This window comes from Coenobita brevimanus, chromosome 59, assembly GCF_032717465.1.
Source record: "Coenobita brevimanus isolate Jiangsu-jjx chromosome 59, ASM3271746v2, whole genome shotgun sequence".
In the NCBI taxonomy this organism is placed as follows: domain Eukaryota; kingdom Metazoa; phylum Arthropoda; class Malacostraca; order Decapoda; family Coenobitidae; genus Coenobita; species Coenobita brevimanus.
This window is the reverse complement of record NC_137012.1, coordinates 24,272,761-24,298,243: the sequence shown is the minus strand read 5'-3', so window position 1 is coordinate 24,298,243 and position 25,483 is coordinate 24,272,761. Positions and strand designations below refer to the sequence as shown.

Below are 25,483 nucleotides of genomic sequence, written 5' to 3'. Positions count from 1 at the left end.
AAGTGATGGTTATTGAGAGAGAAGGTGACTCCCAGTGCAATGTAACAGTGAAGGGAGAGAGACTGGAATTGGTGAGAGAGTTCAAATACCTGGGTACAGTGATAGAAAGGAGAGGAAAATGTGCAAAAGAAGTTGAAAGTAGAGTGACACAAGGAAGAAAAGTAGCTGGTACAATAAAGGCCTTGATAAGAAACAAGAGGCTTGAGTGTTGCGGCTGCACGAGGCTTACATGAAGGAATGTTAATGCCAACTCTAACATATGGATGTGAGACTATGGTGTGGCATGAAAATGAAAAGTCAAGAGTAAGAGCAGTGGAGATGGGACTGCTGAGGAATGTATGTGGAATACAGAGGGTGGATAGGATATGAAATAATGTGATTCGTGAAAGATGCGGAGTGAGGAAGTCGGTGGACACCAGAATTGAAGAAAGTGTACTGAGATGGTATGGTCATGTGGAGAGAATGGATAACAATAGAGTGGTGGAGAAAGTATATCTGAGTGAATTCTAAGGAGGGAGGAGGCGAGGTAGGCCAAGGAGAAGGTGGAGAGATATGGTGGATGAATGTGTGAGGAAGAGAGGTTTGGAAGTCGGTGAGGCTAGGGAACTGACAGGAGATCGAGCTGGCTGGATGAATTTTGTGAGGAGAAATGCATGATCAGGGATTTTTGGCACCCCTTTTTAACGTGGCAGCGTCTGGGTTGACTCTGTCAGATACGATTATGTGAAGCTACAGAACGTGGTGAATGTTTTTAGCGTATCCGATAGAGCCAGGATTCCGGGGGCATGAATGATGAGTGAATGGAAGCGTGGCCCATTGGATTGGGGAATTTTGGGCTGTCTGGACATTGCTACTCCTCACCCTGCCCTAGGGTGGGAAAGGAGGTCCGGATGATGATGATGATGATGTATTGTAATGTATCGTATCATTTATAAAGGCTCCAACATGCTTGCATGGGTTGGCCTTTGTCTACAAATGGCATCTTTTCATGTTGCTCGATCTTTGACAGCCTCTCTATTCAGTCCTTTATCCCTGAGATAACACGCGATGATCTCGTATATACAGTAGTATATACTGTATATTGAAATCGGGAACGTGGGTTAGTGTACTGGTCTTGGGGGAGGCAGTGGCCAAATCAGTAGAGAGGTGGCCTGCAGTCCTAATGGACCCAGGTTCAAATCCTGTATGAGGCTGTCCCAGCATATACCGGTATTCAATGTGGATGGTGGGTGTTAGTGCCAAAGTGGTTACGTGGAAGTGCATGGTCATATGAGGACTACTGGGCCTTGGGAACAGGCTGTGAAACTTAAGCCCAGAGTCGCACACACACAAACACACACACAAAAAGCCCCAAGTACAGGGTTTGAGCTCACACTGTGGCAGACATATTAAGTGAGGGCTGGTGATATATCCATTCATATACTGGACTTGCATGGGTTTGGACCGTATCATTTCTACTGATGACATATAGGCTCATACAGCATATTCTCATGCATTACTCCACCAGAAGCCATTCCTCATTTGTACTTCACCAGCAAGTGAAGGAGTTAATTCTGTTAATTACTTTCCCTCTGAGGAAAAGTTATGGGAACTGATACATACAGATACAGGAATAGAAGTACTGATACTAAACAAATTTTTATCAAAATTATGCTAACCTCGTTTTCCACTAGAAAAAGTGGGTGAATAGGATCCACAAAATTAGGAAAATGAAAGTATAAAAGAATGATTTGTATAGGAAAAGAAAAGCGAAAAAGTAGAGGTGTATGTGGACTGCTCAGTAAAATGGGTCATACATTCACTTACCAGTCACACCTTCAGAATTGTCAGCTCCACTTCTCATGGAGAACCATCAAAACACATTTGCCTTTTCCATTTTTTGATGCATCTCACAAACATCAGTGAGATAGACATTCTGTTGACTGCACAATTTCAACTGAGGTGCAGTCTTTATCATGTGCATCTCAATACATATCTCACCATAATTTTCTGCCCCTTGCCACTTCTTTTGGTACCTTAACTTCTTTACCTTGTTCCCTCACATAATCATGTACCTTATTTTCACCTTTTGTAACCCTTTCACTTTACAGCTCTCATTATCAATTGCTTATACCCAGAGTAGTCATTTCATACCCTTAGAAGTCATTCCAGTAATCATTTCATATTTTGATAAAGGTCTGCACGGGCTTTGGTTGATTCAGTATCTAATTACATTGGCCTCTCTGTACATATCATCCCTTTACACTCATGATTATATGCTGCATTTGAAGTTTTTTCTTGCAATGCATATTAGGTTTCAGTTCTTATATGCTGCATTTGAAGTTTTTTCTTGCAATGCATATTAGGTTTCAGTTCTTATACTCCTTTTCGACGTGTACTGAATTCACCCACTTAACACTTCCCTGCCCATTGTTTAATAGACTTATTACTGCAGATCTATTCTGGAGCTCATTTTCTCATTCTCTGCAACTTTTGCAACCCATAAAAAGTAGCATTTTCTTACCAGTGCCATTTCCACTGATGTCACTCAATGTACTGTTGGGTACCATCATGCACTTTTCTTACAGCCTGCACATTCAGCTTTTTATTCAGTATTGAGGCCTTCTTACCATCAGCCACTTTCTTTTTCTGTCATCACCCCAAGGTACTTATTTTATTCACTAGTGAATCATTGCAAATAATCTCTACAACTATCACTACAGCACTACAGTTTACTCTTATCTACCATTCAGACATTACCACTCACACTTTCATGAAGCTGGAGTTGTGCAGTTACAATCACACATAGGTAAATTAACAATAACATATAGGTGTTATTTAAAAATTTCATTTTTATTACAAAGCTGTTTAGTGGTATGTATCAAAGTTTATCTTTAGGATTTAAGCATACAGTTAGAAAAATTATGTTGAAAGCTGATACTGTATACTAGATTCTCTAATGCTATAAGGTTCACCTGTGCTTTATGGAGGTAGGTGTTATGCTTAAAGGTTGATATATGGAGCTGCAGAGTACAGTACACCACTAAGATATGTCAGAGTATTGAAGTACTTGTATGCAGGAGTCCAGTCACACTACAGAAAGTCCATTGTCAGCTATATTTTCTTTCCCTGATATTTTTGGTAAAAGTCAAATACATGGGTAGCATTTTATCAGTAATCACAAGTAACATATTATGATTCATAAAGTATATTAATACTGTATTGTAATTTTCTTAAGTTTGTATATATTGAAGGTTCACCCATGTACAAGACTATTACCATTCTTTTTAATGCAGTCACTGAGGACAGATCACATAAAAGGAGTCAGCATAGGCCTTCCCATCAGTGTGTATCATTACCATGTGCCCCGAATGTGCTTCTGTTGTGGCTTGTGATGTTATGTTTGTGGGTGTTTGGACGGTTGAGGTGTGAACGACGGATGCATGTGGGGAAATAACTTGGCTGGCAACTTGGGTAGCTGTAGGAGTGGTCAAGATATGAGAGTTGTTGGGAATGTTGTGTGATGTGATGCTATTATTCTGAATGCCTTGTGCTGATATGTTGTTGGCCTGAATGTTCTGTGTATTTATGCTGTTGGTAGATAATGCTTGTGCTGCTATCGTGTTTGCTGTGATTCCGTTGCTTGGAATTGTGTAGATGGTTGCACTGTTTTGCGTATTCTGTTGCAAACTAGTTACCAAGGTTGTCAAAGGGATACTGGAATGACTTTGATTATTTGCTTGAACAGTTTGAGTGAAGGACCCTATAACCTGTGTGTTTTGTTGAGTCTGCTGTTGCTGACTGGTTGGAAGGGATGTTGATGGAGGAGCAGGAGTTGTGGGAAGATTATCTGGTGTGATGTAAGGGGGAGTCAACCGCTCATTTGCCTGACTGTGAATAGCAAGAGGTTGCTGATGTGTAGAAGATAATGCCTTAATATAATTGGTCATGTGTTCAGTAAGTGCTTCCTGTTCATCTGTGTAGCCATCACTGCTTGACTGTGACACTCCTAACATTGGAAGACGAGTGGGTCGGTCATACAAAAGCTGAAATGGAGACCCAGGGGTATTTTTTTGATGAAATGTCCTGTATGCTAAGATCACTTGTTGCAGATACATGTCCCAGTAATATTGGTTTTGATTGCTATATTTTATCAAGGCACCACAGAGGAGAGAGTTATACCAGTAGTGCTCAAGGTACCCGTTTGGGTGGGATTGAGGCAATAGTGTAGACATACGAATGGTTATGCCCATCATTGTACACACCCTTTCTGCTAATCGTGCACAGAAATCATTGTTATTGTGTTTCGTCATGATCTCCTCTATTGCCCCATGACGGCATATTGAGTCCGCCAAGAAATTCCCAAGTGATTCAGTTGTGAACTCTGTAAGGGCAGTGGCTTCAACCCATTTAGTCACGCAGTCTGTTAGCACTGCAATATACCTCTTCCCCTTGTGTGTCTCACTGAGAGGGCCAATCACATCAAGTCCACATTGAGCCATTATGTGATCCCGTAGTATTAGTGGGTGTTGCATAGCTGGCTGAGGCACAACGGATTCACACTTGAAAACACTACACACTGGTTCCTGTGGTGATGGCACACTTGGTTCTAGGATATTCCCAATCATATCTAAACCAATCTGTTCCATTGCCTTGTCGACAATTTTCTCTTTTGGTTTGACTCTGATTTCTCCCTCCCCTTCTGCCCTCTCTAGTACCACATGCCGCACCGCACTGCTTTGCTGCATCGCTTGGTCAATACAAGTTTGACATTCTACCTTGACATAATTATGAACATCTTTGGCTATGGTCCTCCAGTAATAGTTGGTGCTGATCTTCTTTAATCTGAAAAAAAGAATTTGAGATTGTTACTTTAAATCCAAAACTGCAGTATTTACTTGCATATTCAGTATTGTACACAAGGTAAAAAAACATACATATATATATATATATATATTATATCTGTGCATAATATACATGAAACATTATGACTCCACAGAATGATTGACACTGAAATATTAGTGGTCAACCTAGCATACGCTGGTAGCCCTGCTATTAGGTGCATGCCATATATTGCCAGCCAACAAATGTATACGGTAGGCTTCAGACCCCCTTGCACTGATATATATATATATATATATATATATATTTAAACCTTGTGTACATGGGTTAGATATAGCCTTCAGTAACACCTTCATCACCAGACATCTATCTTAAACTGAAGAAAATTGTGTGTAGATAGCAAGAATAAATAATACTGTACATCATGAGGCATATTGGCATTATAATACAATAATTGCCATTAGAACTATTGCTTGGGGATTTCAACAGCCATACATGTGTATTAAGTTTGCTGTTAGTTTGAAACCATTGTGTTGTTGCTCAACCTGGTCCATCTGATCGAGCAGACCCATCGACTGCAGGTGTGCAACCACCCCTATGAGATTTGTCCCATAGATTCCAAAACTGGTAATGTTGTGTCTTTGTCATAGTGTGGCATGTGCTGTACAGTGATTCAGTAGGTGTGGTATACTGTGTGGGCCTAATCTACAAGCTGGGCATAGGTCATCTGAGATTCCACCCATCCCAGATCTAAGCTGGTAGCTGAGGAGGGCTGGGTGATGTTTTACTGTGTGTCTAGCTTGGTGAACTTGGTCATCTCTATTTAAGGACACCTCCAGTGGGTGGATGTCAGTAGGGGTGGGAAGGAGGCTTGTAGTATGGTGCTGTTATCGAGGTGCTGTATTGCCATATGCATGAAGTGAGTACGTAGGTGTTTTTTCATTGATAGTGTTCGAATGTCTGGATGGAGATGGAATGTTGTTGTAGAGGGTTTGATAATGTTTTTGTGGTGATTATTTTCTGTGCCAAGGTGTGTTGTGTGTCTGTCAGGTAATGACAGAAGTGTTTTGTATTGGAACAGGCTGCTGCGTAGAATTGTGTGCGTCTGATATGAAGGTAGTCTCTCACAGGGAGGACTTTAGTTTCAGAGTGTGAGTTGTGGGAGTGGTTTTTGTTACAGCTTGTGTTGATGCATAGGGCATTGTTTTGTATGATGTACAAGGTGTTGTGTGGTTATAGGTAGGATGGGAGCCCATGCCAGTGAGGCATAGGACATTACTGATTTAAGTATTGCTTGTAGAGTAAAGAGAGTGATTCTTTTTGTCGCCGAAAGTCAGGTGCTGTAATTGCCTTAAGTGCATTGAGTCTGGGGGTGCACCGTCACTTGATGTCTTCTACATGGTCTGTGAAGGAGAGTCCTGAGTCATATGTCACTCCAAGGATGTGTGTTTGTGTGTGTGGGGGGGGGGGGGCACATGTACATTGTTAAGTGTGTGGGGGAGTACCTGTGTTTATGTTTTAATGTTGGTGATGAGTGTGGTGTCCTCAACCCAAGTCTGCAGTGTGCTGAGGAAGTCATGTTGCAGTGTGCAGGCTGTGTCTGCAATGCCATGTGTGGTGTTATGGTGATGTCATCTGCATATGTGGGAATGTCTATCCATCCATCATGCAATCCTACGGTGCCCCATGAGGAGCATAGGAGCCCGGGGCTAGGCAAGTTGGTCGTGACATTTAAGATGAGAGTGACCAGCCTCACTCATCCCTGAGTCACATTACGTGAGCAGTAAACCCCAACCACCCCTTGGATATAAACCTTCACTGGCTGAATCCGATCGGAGTGCCGTAATTACCCACTAAACCACTAGGTGCCAAATTTTGGTTATTTGGTTACCACCCAGCTTAGTAAATGGTTTCCTGGTGTACAGGAAACCATTTGGCTTGTCACTCAGTGTAGGGTCCATAGGCAGAAGGAACAGGAACGAGTGAAAGAATGAACGACAAAAGAGGGAGTGTAAAATCACCCGTAGGCAGAAGGACGAGGAAAGACTGGAGGAAAATATGAGAGAAGAGGATAGAAGGATGGAGGAATGAGGGAGTGTAAAGTCACCCATAGGCTGAAGGATGAGGAAAGAATGAAGGAAAGAATAAGAGAAGAGGATGGAAGGAAAGAAGGATGGAGGAGAGGAAAGTTTATGGCAACTTACGTTCTGTTAATTCCATGGTGCCTTCCATCTTCTTGTAAATGGCTGGATTCAATGATTCTTCTTTTAGCCTTTACACCTTTCACCACTTGGAGGGCTCCATACTTCTTGTGGTTGTAAAAGAGTTCATCCTTGCATAAAGTGAAGGGGCGACATTTTTTGCGCCAGTTGCTGCGCATATCCTTACTTCTTATGTTTTCTGGGTATTTGCTTTTTGAGAGATATGTCATTATTTCCTCATATTCTTGTTCCTCCATTGTGGCTGAAAGCAAAAGATTTATTAGGAGTGCTGATTTTATCATTTATACTGTAGTATAAGTGCTCTTAAAATTACATAACTGATTTTCATTTCTAACACAATGAAAGCAGTTCTTTATCATTTTTACCCTGAAAAAGACTGTATACACATACTCATCACACTGCCAAAATTTTTAGCTCTACATCAGAAACATAAAACCATTCACAGTATGTGCTTCATTTGATTAAATTGTTCTCACACCACTGGTGAGGCAGGAGCTTTGTTAAGTGCAACATTTGCCGTGTTTCACCTCCTCTATAGAGTAATTTACTTCTGGTATCCATTGCTGGTTTGCATAATAATCTTCCAGTCCTCATGTTTTAGCACATTCACTTACCGTATCAGACCATTCTCTTTGCTTTCCACACTGACCACCCGCAAATTGACTGATGTTTGGTGCATTCCACCACCCTAACATACTCTCGATGTTACAGTACAGTTCTGCTCTTTAGGTATGTCACCCCTTATCCTTCATTTTTATTTTTTTTCCCAACCTATGCAACTTGCATGCATGTGTATCTATCCCCTAACCCATTCAGGAGGGGTGTTGCACTTGATTATTATATATTGGCCTACACCATCTGATTCTGTTCAGCCTGAGAAAGTCTAATCCTCAAAGATTTACAACCATCTTTATTAATCCTTTCAGGAGTTATGTTGCACTACTGATTTATTCCAGACATTTTATTAAGTGTACAGTTTATAAGTTGTACAGTAAATTCATGTACATCCTTTCAGGAGTGGTGTCTGTCTGTCTATCTGTCTATAGCTAGACACAATAATTCCGTAAGGAGTGGTCGTTTGTCTTTGAGTTAGTTGTTTTACAGGGAGGGGCACTAACCCACTTGCTGACATGTAGGAAACATGTATGGGTTGGTTATATGGTTACCACCCAGCATTGTAAATGGTTTCCTGGCATAAAAGAAACCATTTATCTTGTCACTCAGTGTAAAACCACCTGAAAAGGAAAGAAGAATAATAAAAAGTTACAGGAAAGATTGGAGAAACAGGAAGAGAGAAGGCAGACACAGATAAAATGATGAAGGTGAAGGAAGAAGTAGGCAGCACTACATCAAGTGGATGATAGTCGACACCACCTGCCACCACATGTTGGTATTTGATAGATAATGGGTAACACCAGATGATGATATTCAGATTGGGCTCTCACTAGCACTTCCATTTCCACATCTCTCTTGGCTTTTCATACTCTTGCCATACCCTTGTCTCTCACCTTACTTCAGGGTGATTCAGCTGGTGGCTATTCAACTTGGGGAACAGCCTGAGCCCAAATGAGGGTCTTGGAAGGCCTGTTGCTGGTGACTGTGAAAACAAAAGTGTGTGTTTGGAGCTGTGTAGGCTCTTGGGGACGACACTGAGAATGACTGCGAATGGCTTCGTGAGAGAACTGCCTCCAGACACCCTCACATGTCATAAATAATAGCTGCCTCCGTCGCTGATGCCTGTCCGGGATGCAACACAGCACCCCATACTATTAAGCACATTATGGAAGACTGCATTGCATACAATCGCCTGCACCAACAACACAATATACACTCCATGAGAGCTCAGTGGGAAAACCCTGTCTTGGCCATGTTCTTCCTTAGGGACTCAGGGCTATTCGGCTAGACTACCTAGGGAACAACTACTACTACTGCTACTACAGCTGCTTCTTAAAGCTTACATTTCAGATTTCTGATTTGTATGGTACTACAGTTAGAGGTTCTACTGTAGTGCAAAATATATAAGCACCAAGGTAGTAACAAAGTGTTCTGCCTAACAGACACAAGTTTCATAAACTATATGTCCATTAGGAAGAGAAAAGATCAGACCAGTTCAGTGAAGTACTGTATGTCAGTATATTCACAAAAGTTCTGTCTCTGCATTAATTTTTATATAGTTTATCTTTAACTTTTGGTTTTCTGGTATCTGCACAGTAACAATTTTTGCAGATACAGTATTTATCTAAATTAAGCAAGCCTGACAGCCTAACTCATTAACAGACCTAATCCAGCCCGACAATTTCCTTTGACTTCACCCTGACCTGACTTAGCTTAACTCATTAACAGACCTAATCCAGCCCCACAATTTCCCTTGACTCCACCAGCCCACATTTACTCAGTTAGCCATAATAGTTAGGAAAAGATGTAAGGTAGTATTCTCGATTCAGCCCATAGTCAATATGGTTATTATTGGGGTGATGTATACTGTAGTTAAATCTCATCTGTCCAAGTACCTTTTCTTCTATGACACTTCTGTTGGAAATCAGGAATATGGAGATGTAGCATTTTTTTATCTAGCCAGTTGGTGGCCAGGACAAGAGTCACGTGAATTACCCTAGCCCATCACTGGCTGAGTTGTTGCCTGACAACTTAGTTTTATCACAGCTTTTGTGAGTGACAAGACACTCCCATTCCTGTCCTTGTTGGTATGGGGGTCTCCCGCCTCAGTCTGTCTGATCGAGTGCCCATCAACCGCAGGCAAGCAACCACCCCTGCAGCGCTATACCGTGCAGTAAACCGATGTTCCAATGTGGCCGAAAACGGCTTGCCACTGTGAGGTGGGGATTAGTGCAAAAGTTTGGGTCAGGTTCCTGGGTGGACACCGGATTTGAGTCTGTCCACCCAGCTAACAGGCATTATAGTAGGTTCCATGTCTATATGGTTACCACCCAGAGTTGTAAGTGGTTTCATGAGTTACAGGAAACCATTTGGACTGTCACTTTATGTAGAGCCTCCTGAAGTGGAAAGAAGATTAGTAAAGTGACAGGAAGGATGAGAGAAATAGGAAGAAGAGGACAGACACAGAAAAAGAATGATAGACATGAAGGAAGAAGCAGGCAGCACAACATCTTGAGCAGATGATGAGTTCCCTACCCACTACCTTCCTGCTCTTGTTTTATTAGGAACGTGAGGCCAAAAACTAAGTTTGGGTTGGAATTTGTACCTTCCTGCTCTTGTTTTATTAGGAACGTGAGGCCAAAAACTAAGTTTGGGTTGGAATTTGTTTTGGTTAGGACCTAATTGCTTGGGGTTTATGCAAGTCTATAATAGTTTGTACAGTAATTCAGTCATTTTTGAGGGGTGGGTATGGGGAATAAAATGAAGGTAATCCTGTATTCAAATACTTCATTAAAGAAAGGGGGGGGGAGAATCTTTGATTTATTGCCAAGTTGAGTAGTGTTGAAATGAGGAAATTACCAGATTTAGTTGAAGCCACAATAGGAACTGAGCACTGAAGCTATGCATTTCCAATGCTTTTTTGTCACCTGTTTGAGATTGAGAATCTCTTCTGTCGGAAATACCTTGTTCCGTTATGATACCCCTTATTCCAGAGGTGGTGGTGGTGGTGGGAGAACAAGTGATCAAATGAACAGTATAAAAATATTAGGAAAGTAGAGTTTCACAGCTGAAATAGGAAGTTTCCTGACATTTATGAGAGGATGTTTTAGTTATAAACCTATCGAGATCCCATTCAGCCTAACCTAAATCCAAGCAATTAAACGGGACCTAACACCACACATGCATGAAAGCTTAACTGGGAGGCTTTGCCTCCCCAGACCCCCCTGACATTTATACTGTATTTAAGTTCATACCAGAGACATTAGAAATTAGCCTTGTCATTGTTTTGGAGAGTTCCAGCAACATGAGCAGCTCATCAGCCATGACTGCACCTATACGGTATTTTGTTGTGAGACCACTCAGATTGGTTGTAAATTCAAAAGTCGATTGCTGATTGGTTCTGTTGAGTTCTTAGGAAGGCTGCTAGAGGGACAGTGGGTGGAGGTGAGGGATAGGGGAAGGAGGTAAATATCTGTAAATTAGCACATTAAATGATAACTCCTTTATTATTCAGTTGTGACAGTTGTTAAAGAAGAGTGTTTCTAGTGCTTGTGAAATAAATATTCAGAACTTCAAAATCCTTGAAATCCATTTATGGCATCCACTAAGTATTATCTGAGTTAATATCAGTAAAACAGTGACCTAGACACTAGTTAAAAGTTTGGCAAGAGAAATATCACAGCTGGTCTAAATGACCAAAGGGGTTTTTTGTGTCTGGCTATAGATAGATATTTCATGACAGGATTGTTGTAATACTGTATATATATATTTGCCAAAACATGCACAGCAGAATAGTTAGCTTGGGTTTACAGACAAATCATAACAGATTATTATTGTTTAACTTTGGTGTAGATTCCAATTCTGCAGCAGTTTTCCTGTTAATTAATGTTCGATTACAACCGTGCTATAGCTGTGCAGTCCTTCCATCACACTTCATGACTAGTATCGTTCTAATGCTAACTCATTGCAAGGACTGAGTGTTGAAGATGGAGAGATGGGAATTTTAGAGAAGGTAGAGTATAGGGTATACAGTATTACTTATTTGCACTGTGTGATTTTTGCATGCATTGTTCAGTAACTTCATTAGCAGTTGGTTATATAAAACATCAATTGGTGAATATTTTCACGTAGTATGATTCACATTTTCGAGTGTAAAGTATGACACTTGCACTGCTGATTGCACGGAGGAAAACGGCTTATCAAATAATGCAGCCTCAGCATTGATTTTTTACCTCATAATCAGTCGTATTAGTAAAATCATTATCTCAGACTCACCGTAATATTAAGAGTAAGTCATGTCACGGCCTGAGAATACGGTTCAGCCAGGTGTTTGCAAGGTGAGTATGGTAGAAGAGGTGGGAGGTAAGGGAGGAAGAGGTAGAGGTGTTTCTCCTGAGTTTGTTGTCCTCTGATATGTTCCCGGTGCTGCCAACCCCTACACAATCCCATACTACCACACAACTCAATTTTGCCACGCCAGTGCATCATGAACGAGTGATTGAGGGCGTATTATTGCGGGAAAATATTCTTGAGTGTAGAGTGTGTTTCTCAAGACAGGGCAGCGTGTCTAAGAGGGTAGGTATTTGACAAGGTTGGCATCACATCACTACGCCGCCGCCATTGGTCCTCGCACCAGCGCTACTAACACCGTCCACCTCAACCTTCTGCTTTTTTAAACCCTCAGTTTCACGTATTACATAATTTTTATCACTCGGATGTGAAATTAACTTCTTTTTATAATGACCACATTGATATAACTATCTTAGCAAAGGAGGATTACTTTAAAATAATACTTAGGCGTATCCGTCAGCATTTGCAGTACTGTTTCTTGAGCATCAGATTTGGGTGGCTCTAATGTTTGCTATATTACTCGTATTATGCTTTGTATCTAATAGTAATTATATTGCAGGTGATACAAAGAGAGCTGGTTGATTATACACGTATCCTTATATTAATTACCATATAAGCTTGTGTATTTTGTGTCCAGTGGGGGGGGGGGAGTATCTTGTCACCACCTGTGTCAAGTTTACCCCCCATCTCGAGACGTCTTGCTAAGGCGCCGTGTCTCGAAGGATGAAAGTTGCATGTCATGGGTATTGAAACATGTCTTAGGCTAAGAGTACGTATTTTTTGTAAATATTGAATACTCTGTCTTCCGTGAACACCAAATAAGTAATTCCGAAAATGAGTTGCATATTGATTATTGCTAACGTGGGCAATGCAGCCTCGTCTTTCCCAAAGTGCCAAAATAATAGTAGACGTAAGAAGCTTTGAAAATACAGCATTTTTACAGTAGTGGTCATTGTAACTTTAGTTGGGAGTCCATCGGGTTGGCGTTTTTTTTTTTTTTTTTTTTTTTACCAGAACAGGAACGATACACACACACACACACACACACACACACATTATATATATATATATATATATATATATATATATATATATATATATATATATAGATATATATATATAAATTATTCGGGGAATTTATAAAGGAATTAGAAGTTCCAGGGGAAGGCATGGGCCAGTTGGGTCACTGGGAGTTGGAATGATGGATGTAACTTCATCAGAGTATTTGCTATAATATGTAAAAACTAATGCCTGGGAGGGAACGTTCTTTCTTACTTGTGGGGAGGAAGTTTGTTTGTAATTGTTGGGTTATAATACTTATAGCTTTGTTCTGAATTATCCCGTTTTAGTGCAACCTCCCCACTCCCCAGATCCATAGTGGTGAGCAATATTCGAGCTGAAAGCGCACATGCCTTGTAAATTGGAATTGCTGGATAAATGCACATCAGTGAAGAAATAACGGAATCAGCACAGTAGCTTAAGTTTCATTGAGACGATTTTAGTAAGTGATTTAACCCAGTAGGTCCAACTGAGGGTAATGTTAGGCAAAATGCCAAGAATTTGAATACATTTAGAGATAGGAATATTGGTTGAATTGAAGGTAACAGGAGTCAGGCAGTAGCCAACTATTTTGTAAACTGGATGTACTGTATTTGGTTTCTCAAGCATTAAATGAGACATTGTACCTTCATTGATTTATGGAGATTGCTGTGTAGGATTGTGAGTTAAAGCTATCAAACCTTGCTAAGGAGTAATTGTTGCTATTGATCAACCCATCTGTCTGGCTGAGCAAACCCATCAGTCACAGGCAAGCAGCCACCCTTGCAGAGCCGTGAAATGATGTTCCCCAGCAGGTCCCCACGAGGTTTGATTCTTGAGTGGATGCCTCATTTGCATTTCCACCCAGTCCACCTTACCCTATGGTTACCACTCAGCATTGTAAATGGTTTTGCAGGTTACAGGTATCCTTGTCACTCGGTGTAGAGTCACCGGAAGTGAAAATAAGAGTAATAAAGTTGACAGGAAGGAAAGGGAGAAGTGGAAGAGAGGAGGGCAGACACAGGAATATAATAACAGTGAAGGAAGAAGTAGGCACCAACTACTACTACTGTGAATGGGTGGTTAAGTGCAGAAGAACTGTAAAGCATTGTCATCTGTATCTGAGTGAATGGTATTATGGATGACACAAGAATACTTATAAAAATGGGGCCACAATAACAAAATTTGAAGACAGCCGCTTATGATGTGCATTTAAAAAGAAAATTTGTGCATAAACAACTCTGTTCTTCAAAGCAAATAAGTACAGTATTGCTTTTCCATAATGTGTTGTAAGTTATGTAATACAGGTTAAGTGTATGAAGATATGTGTTAATATTAGCCAGATGAGAATAGAGCTGAAGCTTTATCTGGATTATAATGAGTATGAACGAAATTCAGCCAAATAAGAATCGAGTTACAGCTTTCTCAGGTTTATAATGAGAATGAACAAAATATGCCCAAATAAGAATTTCCTAATCTTACACTTTTCCCATTCAGACTGCTGAGGAGGTGGCCCAGCAGGCAGTGGATGCAGATGTACATGTTGTTGGGGCATCTTCTCTTGCTGCAGGTGATTATAGTAGTAGACTACCTACAATGGTTAGGTAACATACTGGTGGGTAACACATCACCATCATTCCATGCAAGTCTCCAGGAAAAAAAAAAAAAAAATTCTGGATGGCATAACAACTAAATGTTAATATAGGTACCGGTACTGTATAAATCTTAGAACATATTACTGTACATTGAATACTGTACTTATAGATCTGTATTAATGTAAAAGTGCTGATTTTGCAGCATAAGTGAGGACTTCAGTGTTGCTTGTGTTAGTACACTACATACAGTACAGTACAGAGCTTGAGTGCCATACATTACTGGTGGGACTCACCCTTTGCCTGTTGCAGTTTTCCAATCTTAGCTGAGTAAAGTTGTTTGGTGTTAGGTGGAATAAGTTGCACATTTTTCTGTTCTCAAGTAAAATCTTATATCAAGATATAGTTTTTAGGGAAAATGCAGCTCTAGGTTTCAGTTAAATAAAATCACCCTGTTAGCCAGAACAAAATACAGCACAGTTGGCAGTTCATAGCCAAGTTGTTAAGAGAGACTGTGTGTGTGTGTGTGTGTGTGTGTCAGTACAGAGCTTGAGTGCCATACATTACTGGTGGGACTCACCCTTTGCCTGTTGCAGTTTTCCAATCTTAGCTGAGTAAAGTTGTTTGGTGTTAGGTGGAATAAGTTGCACATTTTTCTGTTCTCAAGTAAAATCTTATATCAAGATATAGTTTTTAGGGAAAATGCAGCTCTAGGTTTCAGTTAAATAAAATCACCCTGTTAGCCAGAACAAAGTACAGCACAGTTGGCAGTTCATAGCCAAGTTGTTAAGAGAGACTGTGTGTGTGTGTCATTTCAGTTTATGGTTATGGAGTATAGCTATCTTCCCTTTCATCCTCAGTTTACTCATTCATTCCCAGGAATTTGTGTACTGTACTTGTATTCTTCATATTTTTTTTTGGTTGGTTATAATTAACTCTGTTATTGTACCCGTTCCTTTCTCTCCTTTTCTGTCATTTCTTTATCCATTATTTGTTCAGAAGAAGGTGCACACCAAATATATTTTACTAGTACAGTATACTTTCACTTTTGTTTTGCTTGAGGACATCAGTATCATTTTTTCTTGTCTTCAGAGGATGTTACTGTTTTCAACCAGTTTACAGTACTTTCACTTTCATTTTGCTTTAGGGCACCATTATTGTTTTTTCTTGTCTCCAGATTATGTTGCTATTTTCAAGAGGAGTATTATAGCCTTTGTGAAGAATTTTTCATTATGGGTTGGTTCTCTTTATCAGAATCAAATTATGTGGATGTAGTAAGATTTAAATGGAAGGACTGCCACCACACTGAAGGGATTCAATTCTTCTCGTTTCCACATTTTTCTTTATGTTTTCCTTCTTTTTTTTCTTCCGTATGTTCCTTTCTCCCTTTTGTTAACCCATTTTCCATCTCCTTTCATTTTCATGCTTCTCTCTCCTTTCATTATCTCATTCATTCACCCATCTCTCTCTCTCTCTCTCTCTCTCTCTCTCTCTCTCTGTCATTCCATCCATCTGCCCGTCTGTCTTTATCTCTTTATCCTTCCCTTTTATTCCCTCCTCTGTCTCCTTCAGGCCACCGCACCTTAGTCCCTGAGCTGGTGAAGGCCCTAGCTGACCTGGGGCGACCTGATATCCTGGTCATTGCAGGTGGAGTCATTCCTCCCCAGGACTATGACTTCCTCAAGGAGAGTGGGGTGGCTGCCATCTTCGGTCCTGGTCAGTTGATGGTTCTAAGTTGTTCCAAGATAGCTTTATTATGTTTCAGCTTGAGGATTATTAGGGTTTAGGATACTACAGCTCCAGGATAAATTGGTTTTAACATATTTTGCTCTAGAAAATCATTAGACTTTAAGGTGCTTTGGTTTCAGGATTATCCGGTTCTTGGACGGGTCCTTAACCTAGGTTCCATGCACCCTTTTTTTAGTGCAAAACATTATTTCTGTGTGTGCTAAACATGCCAGGTGGTTCAGTAGTAAGTTGTTAAATTCTTTTTTTTAGTTAGAGAGTGTATCTCTGCTGTTAGCAGTACTTTGCTTTATGAGTATTAAATTGCTCTTTGTTACTGCTGTGTCATTGTAATGTGATTTTGAAGTCTAAATAAATAATTGCTAAGTTGTATCTAAAGATAATACAGTATCTGAGAAGGGATATGAGAAGGTATTCTTAGATTTGAAGAGTTAAGTACCACTGCTTTTGGAATTTTCAGCTGCAGAATATTTTTGCTGTAGGATGATTGAAGGATATTTTGGCATGATGATTAGGCTTTTCGATTTTTAATATGTAGAAGTACAGTATTGGCTTTTATTTAAGACAAATTGGCTTTACGATGTTTTGTCTATGATGTGTCAGCTCTAGGATGCTTCGGTGATAGGGTGGTTGGACTAGGATTACTGTATATTTACTTGGGATAAATAGACAAGTTTTTCTTTTCTAGGATTATTTGACTAGGATGATTAGATTTGGTTCCAAGATTATTTGAATAGGATAAGTATGTTAGTATGATTAGCCCTAACCTAACCTAACTTTAATCTAACAACTTAACCTAGTCGACCAATGCAATCTTCCTTCAGGTACCCGTATCCCTGTAGCAGCCCTGGATGTGCTAGACCTTATTACTGTGTCCCTCCAGAAACGTGAGGCTGCTAACTGAGACAAATAAGCATCACAGGAAATGAGGAATAATGAGGTAATTGTAGAGAGGTAGGCCATTAGTGGTTGGAAGGAATGATGATAAATGAGATGTTAGATTTTATTGTTGTTGTTGCAGCCACCCTGAATAAACTTGGTTTAGGTATTTGGAAATACCGTATGGAAATACATACGTATGGTGAACACTTGTTTCTTCAATGAACACTTTTAGCATTTCAAAAAAGATGTCAGTGTTTAGAATAATTGCTGCTTGGCATCCAATTGCCTCTTAAGATTAGATTAAAACATACAGTACCCTTGTGTCCAGTACGGTTTTGTCCAGTACTATTTGCGTCCAGTACAGTCAGCAAAAAAATAAAATAATTTATTACTGCAGTGCGGATTTGTCAGGCTAGTACAGATCGGCTGTGCAAAGTGGGCCAAATCCGAGGAGTTCTTCTCTGGTACTGATGTGTTGTGTCCAGTACTACTACCCGTGCTTTTGTTGGTAGTAGTACTGGACATCTTGCATGCTGTGGAGATACTGAAGGAGGAACCGAACAAGGATATGAACGAAGTGTGCCGACAGGAGTGTTAGGTAATTTGGAAAACAGTGTCTGGTTCCGTGTGGATTTACACACGCGGCACTTTAATCAAAGGAGTCAGACCCTCATCACAATGTTTTTTGAGCATCGAGGTGATGAGAGGAGAGCCTTGGGGGAACCTCAATAACAGGCTGAAGCAGAAGCACTTCCCCCAGATGACGACAACGACGATAGTTCAGTGTATGGCTATGAGGGAGGTTGAGGCAGAGGCCTCATCAGGATCATGAAGGCCCTCTTCCAGGGGGTCAGTACTACCTCCTACAGCCTCGGAAACCCCTCCCCCTTCCCCCTGAAACCCATCACCACTCACCTTAAAGGTTGGTGAAATCTTAGTTGTGTCAAAATGTAGTTAAGTTGAATTTTGTGGGGACTTTTTTTAAGGCTTGTCTGACATTATTAATTTTTCCCATAAGGTCTGTTGTGTGTGCAGTATGGATTTAGTCCAGTATGGTAGTACTGTCTGACAAAAATACCGCACTGGATGCGAGGGTACTGTACTTCGTCAATCTAGTTTGTGCAGCACCCTTAAAATGTAATTGTTCTTGAATTTCTCAGTGACCATTCTGTCCATCAGTTCTTACTTCTGTGCTACTTTTCTAAAATTACCAGTACGTTATAAACATGTTATAATAGAAAAATATGAACTATATACAGCAATCACTCGGGTATCCGAACTGATTGGGCTGAAGGAGGGTCAGATAATGCAAAAAGTTCAGATAATGACAAACATTGTATTTTAGGTATACAGTTATCTGTACACTATTGGTGCATTACATCACTTACCAGTTTACAAGCTTGCCTCCTCAGTCTCATCTTCACTGTTTCATCACTCATGGTTATTGTGGTTGGATGAGGTGCTGTTGAGGTGGATGGTTGGTTGCATGATGGTGTAGGTGATGGTGAACGCGATGTTACAGGAGTGGTTGGCTTGAAGAAGGTGTCGATTGTTGTTTTCTTGTACACCCATTTGCTCTGATTTCTGATGAACAGGTCACAAAGTTCTCAGAGGGAGCTTGAGGCCTTTTGGAAGGGTGTTATAGCATTTGGATGCTCACAGTAATTAGTGAGGGTCTCAGAGGCTTCCCTGACTTTCCCAGCCTTAGGCATAGGGGTGGCAGGTTTGTCGTCATCATCACTTCTTGCATTGTCAGTGGGATCCAGTACTGTTTCGGCAATTTTGGCGATTGAATTTGGTGGGAGGCATGACGTATAATTAATTGAGCACTGATTAAATGAGGAGAGCACATGAAGGATGCGAATGGAGGCGACGCGGCATGGGTGCTTTTAATTGTTTCGATTTGCTCTGCCACCTACTGGCCACCGCATGAGTTTTGCCACGCGTATGAAATTGATATTACTTCCGTGTATTTGTTATTATTTAATAATTTTGCTAATTATTAAATATGGAGGTTCAGTAAATGTCAAGGCTCATATAATGCAGGTTCGGAAACTTCGAGTGATTACTGTACTACATGTGGTTATGACCGAATTTTGGCTGTAACATTTGATTTCCAACCAGTTCATCATTGAAGGGGTTCACTGCAGAAGTGAGGTGATAGAGAAGTGATTGGAGAGGTATGTAAGAAATGTTAGCTTACTCTCTTTTTGAATTGCATGGGATTCATGGTAAGTTGGTAGCCTGGATCTCAGGGAAATCAGATGAATTATATGAAACGACAACTGTGTAATGAGTGTATGATCTGGGTACTGATGGTGTTGAATAGTAGTTTTTTCTAGTCTAACATTTACCTCAGTGGTGTGATAATTAGTTGTTCAGGACTTTAGTTGGGTGACTCTGTCATGCTTCTTCTTAATAATCTCTAATGTTCTCTTACCTACAGTTGTGCAATATATAGCCCTTTAACTATGAAGGATACCGCCTTGCTGTTTAGGAATGCCTTGCATAAACCTGAATATACTGTTATAACTGAGTGCGTCAGTACCACTGAAAGAGTCAAGGAGTTGTCATTCTTTGAATGGCAAGCATTGCCCATTGTTGATCACAGTCATTTAGCATTTGTTGGACTGCTTTATATTAATCAGGAGATTGATTTGAGTCTATTGTTTACAGTAATCTCCTGTTTATCCATCATAATCCGGTCAAAGCCATGTTAGAATGCTGTACGTTTTTTAGGATAGTGCATAACTGCTCCCCAACCCCTCTGCGAGGGGTATGATCCCTATAAAACCCCATACAAGTGTTCATCAGTATGCATAGCCCACCTCCATGTTGATTTTCTGAGTGGTACCTTTATATATTCAGTACAGTATATGGTTCCCACACACTCACTCAAATGTTATGTTAACATGTTTTTTATGTTTAAAAAGGCATTTCCTTTGTACTGTACATATTCCACCGTAGACATATCCCATCTTCATTGAGTGCTTGTTCCATTACAGGCCCTAAGAATATTGTTATTTATTGAAAGTGAGAGTGAAACGCATAGACAGAAATGAGCAGAGCTGAAAGCAGACAACTACCTATGTTAAGTTATGTAACACAAAGGAGACAGATCGACGCTGCCTGTATGCATACAGTAAAACCTCTATATAACGGACTTCAGTAGACCGTAATTCGTTTTTACTGGAATCGAGGAGCTACTGGACTATAAATTCTTATATATCGGAGTCAGAAGCAGTCAGGACTGACTGACCACTTTAGCTATGTTCACCACAATAAGGTAAGTAAAAGACATGTTTATGAGTGTACAGTATGGTATTATTATGTTTATTATTTCATTTGATTATTGTTGTTAATGTATAATACATTACACTACTGCAGTGGTAGTAAAAACAGTTTAAAAACTGTTGGTGCGATCCACACTAGTGTCTGATATATCGGAAAAAGTCCAGGTTAATTGGGGAATATCTGGATGTCGCTTTTATCAGAGTTTCGCTTTTTTCAGAATAGCATGGGCCCCAATCAGTCCGTTATAGTGAGGTTTTACTGTATTTACCTAAGCATTTTATTGTATAGGACCCATTGGTAGTAAGAATATTTTGTAATTTATTGAAAGTGAGAATGAGATGCATAGATGGATATGAGTAAAAGCAAAACCAAGTGACTGACTATGTAAGGTATGTAGCGCAAAGGAGATAGGCTGGTGCCAGTTTTGTGTGTATTTATTTCAACATTTTATTACAGTATTTTCCACAGAAGCTACAAGCATGCATACACCTCAGAGACAAGCAACATAAACCCCTGCAAAAGCTCTGATGTGGCAACAAAAGCCACAAACTCTGTGACATACTTAATGCACACTGACACCAGACTACTTATAGTACTTTCTGATAGAGATGGAGCAGGCAGTGTCCTTTGTTTTAATGGGCATTGTCGGTGGCACGGGGGTGTTACGGGGAACGTCAGGCGGTTTTGAAAAGTTGGTTTCCATGTGTGTTGTCAGTTAATGCAATAAGTTATCGATACTGTACTGCTTTAATTCAGCCAGATTTTTTTGCCGTGTCGGATAATGATGTTTGTTGGGTAATTCAGCTTCTGATGAACAGGGAATCACTGTAATTAATAACTGGTTATTTTAATATGTACAGTAATAGGAATATTAAGAAATATGGTTAAATTCTCTCTCTCTGGTATCATCTTTGATTAGAAAATGGTTCCACTATCTTATGTAAATAAAAATGGAATTAAGAATGCAATTTTTTTTTTTATGAGTACAGTACTTTGTACTGAAATGATGAAAAGCTCAAGATGACGCCCATTATCGGGTACACGTATATATTGAGGTAATAATTTTTGGCAGGAGAGTGGCAGACTTACAAGGGAGTGTGATGTGTTTTACGCTTATATCAGTGGTAGGGGATGCGTTAGTTAAGATTTTATATTCAGGAATCTAGTAAAGAATGGTGAATGTATTTAATATTTAGGTTAATGGTACAGAACTTTGTCTCTAGTAAGTATTCACTTTATATACTGTAATAATAAATGTGTATCTGCAGTTAGCAAGTACACTTATCGTATCTGATTTTTGACTGTACTCTAGTTACTTTAGATGGTGTATATATGATAAAGGATAGGCAGAATAAATATATTTTGAATGTTGGCTCATTCCTTTACCTCATCGTAGATAAGTACACATTCTGCCGTCAGTGCTTGCTCTACAACATATGTAAATTTATTTTATGGGCCCAAGTAATGTTAATTTTGAATTTTATAACTGAAAATGATACAGTACTCTGGCACTATCAAGTTTGTTTGTATTTTATTGTTCATATCCAGTAATATTGGAATAGGACCAACTTGCTTATCCCCTGGATCGTACGCTCGTCATGGGGCAACATTGGATTGGGTGATGGATGGATATATAACTAGATAGTAGTCATACTTAAGAAAATTTCAACATCATTATCATCATCATGATCATCATCATCATCCAGATCTCTTTTCCCACCATAGGATGGCGTGGGGTAGGGTCCAGAGCCAGAAAGAACCTGATAGAGTGAGATATTAACCAAAGCTTGCCCAGTAGAATTTTCCACATTCCCATTCATTCACCATTCAAGCCCCTGGAATCCTGACACCACTTGATAGATGAAAAAAGGAAAATTACAGTTTTGCATTAATCTGTCTGACGAAACCAACTGAACAACGGTCATGGTAAACAGGGTGTCAAACCTTGGTCAAATGGTCAAACACTTATCCACACATTTTATCCAGCAGGGTCAAGCTCTTGTAAGGTCCATAGCCTCACTAACTCATATACTGTACCTCTGTTTCTCACATACTCATATGCCATATCATCCACCTTCTAGGCTTACCATGTCTCCCCCATCTTCAGACTTGCACAGATATACCATTTTCACCACTGTATTCACACCCATTCTGTCCACATAACCAGACCATCTAAACACACTCTTCAGCTGTGATGTTCACAAATTTCCTTACTTCACATCTCTTGTATCACATTATTCCTTATTGTATCAACCCTCAGCACTCCACACACATTCCTCAACAGTCCCATCTCCATCACTCATACTCTTTACTATGCATTTCCACGATACTCAGTAGTCTCACAACTGTACGTTAGAGTAGGCACCAAAACTTCGTGCAGTTCTGATGTAAACACCAGACTCAGCATCTTAACAGTACCTTCATAGCACCAACCACCTGTGCTACTCTACTTTCCACTTCTTTTGCACACTTACCTCTCTTCTATCTCTGCCCTGGTACTTAAACTTTCATTAGTTCAAGTCTCTCTCCGTTCTCTGTAACATCACACTGGGAGTTACCCTTTGTCTTAGCAACCATCACTTTACTCTTATATTTTCTCTCCAGGCACGACACTCGCAGATACCTGCAAAACCATATAGCACACCACTCTGCCAAGCTCCTGTCTGCTATTCGCATGCAGCACTATATCATCTGGATGCACCATTCATTCCTAGTTTAATCCCTCTCATCTTTACTCATGTTTTACTTCTCATAACCACACACACATACACACACACACACACAACATGCAAGCATGTTGAAGCCTTTATAAATGATACGATACGATACAGTGGCTTAGGAAATATAGTGAGACCTCTTCCTTGGTGATAAACAGTACAGTATTTTGCATATTACACTTTAGTATCTATCTATAGCCAGATTCCATAATCCCGTAAGGGGTGGCTGTTAGACTGAGTTACTGTAGTTGTTTTACAGGAAAGGCACAAACCCTCTTATTTTCCATAATACTGATACTATGTCAGTATTAAAAAGATATACCACATAAGAATCTTCACTAAGTTTTTTGCCTATTGCACCATATTATCCTTCTGTTTGTTGGTGAAGCAGACTGTGATGCAGGAAAGGTGTGTGAAAGAATAATCAGAGAAGGCAAGTGAATATATTAGAATGCTCAGTGAGTGGCAAGCAGGATGGTTTTAGGATTGGCAAGGGATGTATTGATTCATTATTTGCAGCCATGATGAGAAAGTACAAAATGTAAGTTATATATGTTATTAATGGATCATGAAAAGTGTATAACAAGGTGAACAGAAAAAGAATATGGAAGGTTTTGTGAATGTGTGGTGTGGATGGAAAGCTAAGAAATGCTTTAAGGAGTCATTATGATGGTAATGAAGGATGTACAAGAGTAGATGAATGTCAGAGTGGTTTAATATCAATGATGGAGTGAAGTAAAAGTGGATGATTCCCTCATGACTTCGTGTGTGTGTGTGTGTGTGTGTGTGAGGAGAGAGAGAGAGAGAGAGTTAAAAAACAAAACAAAAAAAACTTGTGGAGAGGATAAGGATGGTAATGAAAGGTGAAGGATGAAGTATGCAGATGCTGTGTTGTCGCTAATGGTGAACAAGACCATTGCAAATTTTGCAGAGTTTTGTGGACGTCAGTGAGTTCAGTATTTTGATTTGACACTGGAAGCAGAGAAGAGTAAAGTGTTAATTGTTGAGAGGTAACTCTCAGTGTGATGTGGTGATGAATGGAGATAGACTGAATGGATGAGGCAGTGTAAAGGTGGAATATAAGAGTGGAACAGTGAAGGAACGTGGCTTGTACTCTTAAAGCCTCGAAACAGGGGTCTGGGAGTGAAGGATGCAAGAAGATTGAATGAAAATGTGTTAGTACCCACATCAATGTGTGGGTATGTGACAGTATGTGTGGCATGAGAACGGAAACTCGTGATATAAGTTGTGGAACTTGGATTATGGAGGAACGTGTCTGGAGTGCACCGAATGATTAAAATAAAAGTGTGATTCGTGATGGATGTGGAGTAAGGAATCCTGAATGTGACTAGTGAAGAGAGTGCGCTTAAATGGTATGGTTATGTGAAGAGAAAGAACTGAGTAGTGTGTTGAAAAGGAAGTTTGTGAATGAGTTTGAAGGTGAGAGAAGCAGTGGTAAATGAGTGTGTAAGAAAGCGACGTCAGGAAGTTGATGAGGCTGGGGAACTAATACGGAACCGAGTTGGTCGGATGAAGTATGTATGGAGGAGCACATAACAAGTGTTTGTTGCCCCCTTCTTAACAGTCGACAGACAGACTCTGGCTGGTAAACTGGAAAGCGAGCTGTGAAGAAAACTTAAAATACAGGTATGTTAGGCCTATGAGGTAAAGGCAGGGTTCCAGGGACTTGAACGATCAGTGAATGACGTTCAGTTTCACAAGATAATTCTCCTTCCATCGCGGGTTCTGTTTCCATGCGTTCGACTTTACCTCTCCCCATCCTTTGGGAGGGAGGGGGAGGGGGGAAGACTCATAACGATGATGATAAGGCATGCATGAAAATATCAGGGTGTTATGTACTAAATAAATCACTAATTGATGAACTACTGTGTAGTCTTTCTTACTAAAGAAAATACTACTGTTACGATAATCTCCCACACCCCCCCAACTCAGACACGCGCGATGGTAACCAAGGCCCCGCGTCCCTAGCAACAGATGCCATCAAGCTAACAACACTTCACTGCTCACGCCGATTAAGTCTGTTATGCGCCAAGTGTATTAAGTTTTCAAGCACTTCTTATATGCCCGAGTGGGAGTTTGTGCAGCATCGACGGCAGTAACTTTGAATATAAAGTAAGTCGAGTAATATCTAATTTGGAAGGCGACCCTATGTTTTAGAGAACTTTTGAATAGCTATAAGTCTGTG

General features: G+C 40.1%; 2 protein-coding genes across 2 annotated transcripts in view; one reads left to right on the top strand and one right to left on the bottom strand.

Annotated features, from left to right (window-relative positions):
- The window catches only part of LOC145402807 (methylmalonyl-CoA mutase, mitochondrial-like), a 78,965-nt gene extending 61,594 nt beyond the window's left edge, over positions 1–17,371 (top strand). The window contains exons 15-17 of the mRNA XM_080274707.1: positions 14,544–14,616; positions 16,211–16,354; positions 17,209–17,371. Of these exons, the coding sequence (XP_080130833.1) occupies positions 14,544–14,616; positions 16,211–16,354; positions 17,209–17,288 (297 nt within the window). The 3' untranslated portion in view covers positions 17,289–17,371. The remainder of the gene's footprint in view (positions 1–14,543; positions 14,617–16,210; positions 16,355–17,208) is intronic.
- LOC145402868 (uncharacterized) lies at positions 2,824–12,174 on the bottom strand. Its single transcript, XM_080274776.1, has 3 exons — positions 11,934–12,174; positions 7,026–7,284; positions 2,824–4,824 (listed from the first exon to the last, which is right to left on the bottom strand). The coding sequence occupies exons 2-3, from the start codon at positions 7,277–7,279 to the stop codon at positions 3,276–3,278; spliced, it is 1,803 nt and encodes a 600-aa protein (XP_080130902.1). The 5' UTR covers positions 7,280–7,284; positions 11,934–12,174; the 3' UTR covers positions 2,824–3,275.
- Positions 17,372–25,483: the final 8,112 nt, after the last annotated feature.